The sequence below is a fragment of the Lolium rigidum genome, chromosome 5, assembly GCF_022539505.1.
Source record: "Lolium rigidum isolate FL_2022 chromosome 5, APGP_CSIRO_Lrig_0.1, whole genome shotgun sequence".
In the NCBI taxonomy this organism is placed as follows: Eukaryota; Viridiplantae; Streptophyta; class Magnoliopsida; order Poales; family Poaceae; genus Lolium; species Lolium rigidum.
The window spans coordinates 206035201-206040560 of NC_061512.1; the positions used below are offsets into that span (position 1 = coordinate 206035201).

General features: G+C 48.5%; 1 protein-coding gene across 1 annotated transcript; it reads right to left on the bottom strand.

Annotated features, from left to right (window-relative positions):
• Positions 1-1102, bottom strand: LOC124652928 (tuliposide A-converting enzyme 1, chloroplastic-like). The gene has a single exon (XM_047191975.1). It carries the CDS (start codon positions 1071-1073, stop codon positions 135-137), a length of 939 nt encoding a protein of 312 aa, XP_047047931.1. The 5' UTR covers positions 1074-1102; the 3' UTR covers positions 1-134.
• Between the last annotated feature and the right edge of the window lie 4258 nt (positions 1103-5360).

Sequence of the window (5360 nt, forward strand, 5' to 3'; positions counted from 1 at the left end):
TGCGCGCGGGGAACATTTTTTTAGTAAGAAAGCTCAATACATAGAATTACACCTCGTACCACCCGCCATGGCTTATTTATCTTTACTCACTCCAGTAAAAGATCACTCGGACATCCACAGATCAACTCCGTCGATCAGGCACCGGCTATGAACGCGACGATGCGGTCCATGAGCTGCTTGGCGTTCTCGCACCCGGGCTTCTGGAGGAAGAAGACGTGACCCTCCCCGTCGGACCCGAGCCAAGCCGCGTTGCCGCTCCACGAGCTGCCGGCCACGGCGTCGTGGTACGCGCGGTTCCGCGCGGCGAGCCCGTCCTCCAGCCCCGCGGTTACGAGCATCCTCACGCACCCGAGCTTGTCCAGCGCCGGCGCGCCCGGCGCCAGCGGGTTCATCCTCGGGTCGTCGGCGCCGCACGCCGCGCCCGGGCACGCGTAGGACCAGAGCATCCCCGTGACCATCGTCACCGCCGGAGGCTCCCGCTCGATCGGCGTGCTCCCGCAGAACCATGGGTGAAGCAGTATCGCGCCCTCCACTCTCGGGCCCCCGGAGTCCGCCGCCCTCATGAGCATGTCGTGCACGATGTTGGCGCCCGCGCTGTCGCCGGCGAGGAAGAGGCGGGACAGGTCCCCGTGCTCGGCGATCCAGCCGTCCTGCGCCGACGCCGCCCACCGGAGCGCGGCCCACGAGTCGTCGTAGGCCGCGGGGAGCGGGTGCTCCGGGGCGAGGCGGTAGTCGACGGACACCGCGAGGACGCCGGCCGCCGCGGCGAGGGCGTTGACGTAGGCGTGGTAAGTGGCGTCCATGGCCGAGCCGATGAGGAAGGAGCCGCCATGGAAGTAGACGAGGACCGGGAGCTTTGCGGAGGGCTTTTCTTGGAGGTTGGGGAGGTAGAGTCGCACGGTGAGGCCGGTGTCGGCGTCGAGGACGACGTCCTTGGAGGTGACGCCGGTGGCCTCGTCGACGCCGGCGGGCAGGATGGGTGACTGGTTGAGCCGCTCGATCTTGCCGCTCTTGTAGAAGCGGAAGTACCCTGGGGCATCGAATGCCACCGTGTCCGCGGCGTCGGCGTCCATGGCCGAGGAGAGTGAAGGAGGTCGAAGGTGTGCCTACGCTAGCTGTGCCTATCAGCTTGGCGAAGCCAGTCAGGTTTAAGTGGCGATAAGGTGCCAAGTCAGCAACAGACTGAGGGAGTGCGCACGACCACACACTTTCTGGTCCTGGATCCCTTGCTTTGAGAATGCCACGATCGGATAATGCCATTAATCGACGCGCTTGATTTGCACGATTTGACGGCAGTGTATGGCGAGTTCTTTTGCTGGCAAAAAAAGAACATCAAGATCAGCGGCCAAGTACTGATGGTTGTGGGGAAAACTACGATCTACAACTAAATAGCTATTTACTCCCTCCGTTTAAAAATATAAGATGTTGTATTTTCTTTGTTTCACTCACTTTAGTTTATATCTAGTCTATTTTTAGTATTCCCTTCGTCCCAGTAAAAGTATCTCAAAAGGAACACAGGGAGTATGTAGATTCACTCACTTTAGGTTATATCTATTCTACTTTGTAATACCTAAAACATCTTACATTTCTGAACGGAGAGAGTAGTAGTTTGTTGCCTATATAAGCTACCACTATATCTTTTGACGTAATTAAAAAGTATGAACCCTAATTTTATTTCACTTTTCTGCAATTCACTATTTATTTAGTTCTTGCAATTTACCTTTTTATCTACCGATTTATCTCAAATCTCTCTTCTTCTTGATCCCAGTTTGTCGCATCCATCGAAATCGACAAAGTAGTATCAGAGCGGTTCAATCACTTAAGAGAGAAAGCACGTCCATTCGTATGTGGAGAAATACTTTTCGCGTGTCACGTCCACTGGTGTTGTTTAACTTTGTTGATGTTTAAATAAACTTGATGAGATACCCATGTACGGATCTCAAAACACCAGATCAACGGATAACACATGCATGGAATGGAACCTCCCGGGGAGTTGTTGTGTTGTTCATACGTGAGAAACAAGCCGGATGCCGCCACAGCCCACAGGCACATCCAAGATAGCTCATCTGCTCCCTCGTCGTCTTCTCCGTCCTCAACCGGCAAATCGATGGGTCCTTGCCTCCTTTGCTTGCCGCTCCAAAGGTGGGAGGGGGTGGAGACCCGTATCTGTGCTCGGTGTAGATCCTTAAAGTTAGGGCATCATCAATTGGTAGCGGCGCAATGTTGTCGATAGTAAGTTGTCCCCTACTCCTCGTCCATCTTATCGGTGACAGTCTTGTCGGTGACATTGAGGAGGGCGGTGGATGCCATTTGGAGTGGTGGATCTAGCTGTGTCTTCATGTTTTGCAGGTACTCTATATGTTTCAGCTTGTTGGTTTCTTCTCCAACCGACGGGTTTCAGCTAACTTCGAATTCATTGCGGTGTCAATGTCATTGAAGTCAGATTTGTTTCTCAAACCATTTCGCCCTGACTCCGACCAGCCACTTCCAGCACGTTGTGTCAACAATGTTTTCCTATCTCTCGTGGTTTGGAGGTCTATAGGCAGCATCAAGCTTCACCTGCGGCTCGCCCTAGAGATTTATGTGAATTTTTTTTTATTCAGGAATGGTTCTGTACAGGTTGGTTGATCTTAATATGTGGTCGACTACTATGAGTTCTCCAAAATCTGTCCTGCGCCGTGGAAAGATCTGTGCGGTGCGGCTACAATGTGAGGCCCCTGGCCCTGGGTGTGTTTGGTTGTAAAAATCCATCATGAACGAGATCTGACACTAGACTATATGTAAAAAAAAAAGCAGAAGAGAGAGAAGATTACTACGCCAGGGAAGTTGCAAATGACATGTTGCAGGCAGAGGGAGCCACCGAAAACTTAGAGTGAGATTTTCAGACGCAAATGCTCAACAGATGACCATCTGCAGTAAAAGAGCACTCACGCATGCAGATCAACCCCTGAGAACTTGTACATCGGCATCCCTCAGCCTCTACAACAGCCACGAGATCCTTAGCGAGGGTGCAATCCATTTTCTGAGACGACAAACGACGAATCAGCACGTCGAAGCATGGTCATGGTGGAGTGGCGTCGGCAGTTACAGCACACCAGGCCGGGAGTGAAAATGGGGAAAGAGGAAGCCACTAACCCGTAACAGCGCGACAACAACATTTGGATGAAGTGTGCTCTAGTCAGTGGCGACCGCAGCCTGGTTTTGGTTGTGCTACTGCTTTTCGGAGAAGACGAGCTGGGACATTATCTGGAAGGACGATGTGGGAGCTCTAGAGGACTTACAAGCACTAAGCTTGCTTGCAACAGCAACGCAGCAGCAAGAAACTCTTCAGCTATCTGGCATTGCTCCGTCACGGATTCCATGATCATGTTCCTTACGATGCCGAGTGAAAGGCTCTCCTCTTAAGCAGAAATTCTTTTCCCCGCTGAGGCAAGCCACCCATCTCCTCTACAAGGTCCTTACATGCCCAGGGACAGGCTCTCCAGCATGCACAAGGTTCATCCTCCGGTTCAGGCAAGACAGTCACCTGCAGCAAGTTGAACCCACCTGGGACTGCTGCCCAGCATGGTTCAGCACCAAACACTCCTGAAGAAGCTCAGTTAAACAGTTCGGCTGGACTCTGAGCGAGTTGTTTAGTCTGTAAGTGGTCTCCAGCAAAATGACTCAACTGAGGATAAGCAAATTGCAGCGCCAGATACTACTCTGCATTATCCCTTCACAGTTGGTAACTGTTGCTCCCAACAGTAGTTGGCTTTGCCTCGAGCTACCCGGAAGAAACTTCTTTGCAAACTGATGTTCCCTGGGGCTGGAAAAGCATGTTATGCACAAATTAGCCAAGGTTAACAATGGCAGTGGGAAATGACATGAAAAATACAATTTGCTACTGTATTAGATCAAACAAGCATTCACACACCGCATAGTCCAAGCACCAAAGGAGAATATAAATACTTAAATAGTGCAGACAAGTTTACAATGCTACACTTTTCTAATAGCTAGGTACCATCTTGGTTAGGCTCTTAATTTAACAACCAGGCACCATCATCGAGATTGACAGTAGGCTCATTTTATAGTGAATAGAAAAAAAGATCAAGCAAATAAAGAAGAGCAGGGCCGAACTCTAGAAGTATTAAAACATGTGAGACCTGCTTTTACTTTTTCCTAAGGAAATCGGACCTTATATAAAATCATCATGCACACAATTTCTACTCTCGAAGTATCATATAAATGCTAGATATGGGGATTGACAGAGGCATCAGGCATCCCAGCCAACCTAGGGGTTCGGCATGCACTTTAGGCTAACGCTGGCTACAAGAGAGTGGATACATTGATTGGACATTAATACATTATATACGCAGAAAAAAGGAGACACAATGAATGGAACCGAATAGGACCAACTGACTGATGATTGGATCGCAAAATTGTTATGTATTACAATCAGAGGAGTTCAAAAGCAAACATACAGGACCGAGTAATTCATGATTAGGACGATAAGGAAGATGATAGAAAATGCACTGTGATGCATGTGTTTCCATAAGACACTAACTAAGTAGTAGATGTCAATACTACTGACTATAAACCCAGAAACACCAATGCCCTGATGCTTATGTTTCTAGCATCTAGTTTAATGCTTCATTTGGTCAATGAAATCAGGAGCATCAGTAACTGAGAAGACATTATTTATCATACAGTGGAACCCATTTACGTACAATGTTAGTATGAAAAGGAACCTGGATCATTGTGAGGAATACTGCATACATTCATGTTGCATCACATTTGGATCTGAATCATTCAAACCTAGAAGTATCAACTGACATCCACTATCACTAGGATCAAAAGAAACAATAAACAGAGGGCAGAACACCTATCAAGTATCAATCGACATCCACTATCAATATTCACTATGATCAAAACAAACTATACACAGCCAGCAGAACAAACCTCAAATAATGGCGGCAACTGACCCAGCGAACAGGCTCCTTTCGTTTGATCCCCTGAATAGCTTCCCAACCATGGTGCAGGTGGTCACCGAACACGGCAGCGACTACAAACTTCCTGTTCCACCCCTGAATCCCCCACTGCCCTTCCAAACCATTCATGAGTCCGCAGCAGCTCTGGTTCCAGACTGCCATGTCTTGTGGGAAAAGCTTCGACTTTTGAACTAACTACTAGGTTCAACAATAACTTCCATATAGAACAAGGCATGCTTCTATGAAATATGAAGGGGGAAATAAGCAAAACTAAGCTTACTCTCTTCCTATAAAAAATTAGACTCCAAAACGAGTTGAAGAGAACAGCATTAAACTTTTTTTTTTCAAATAAGGATACACATGCTCTACCTTAGTTAGCAACAATAAATCATA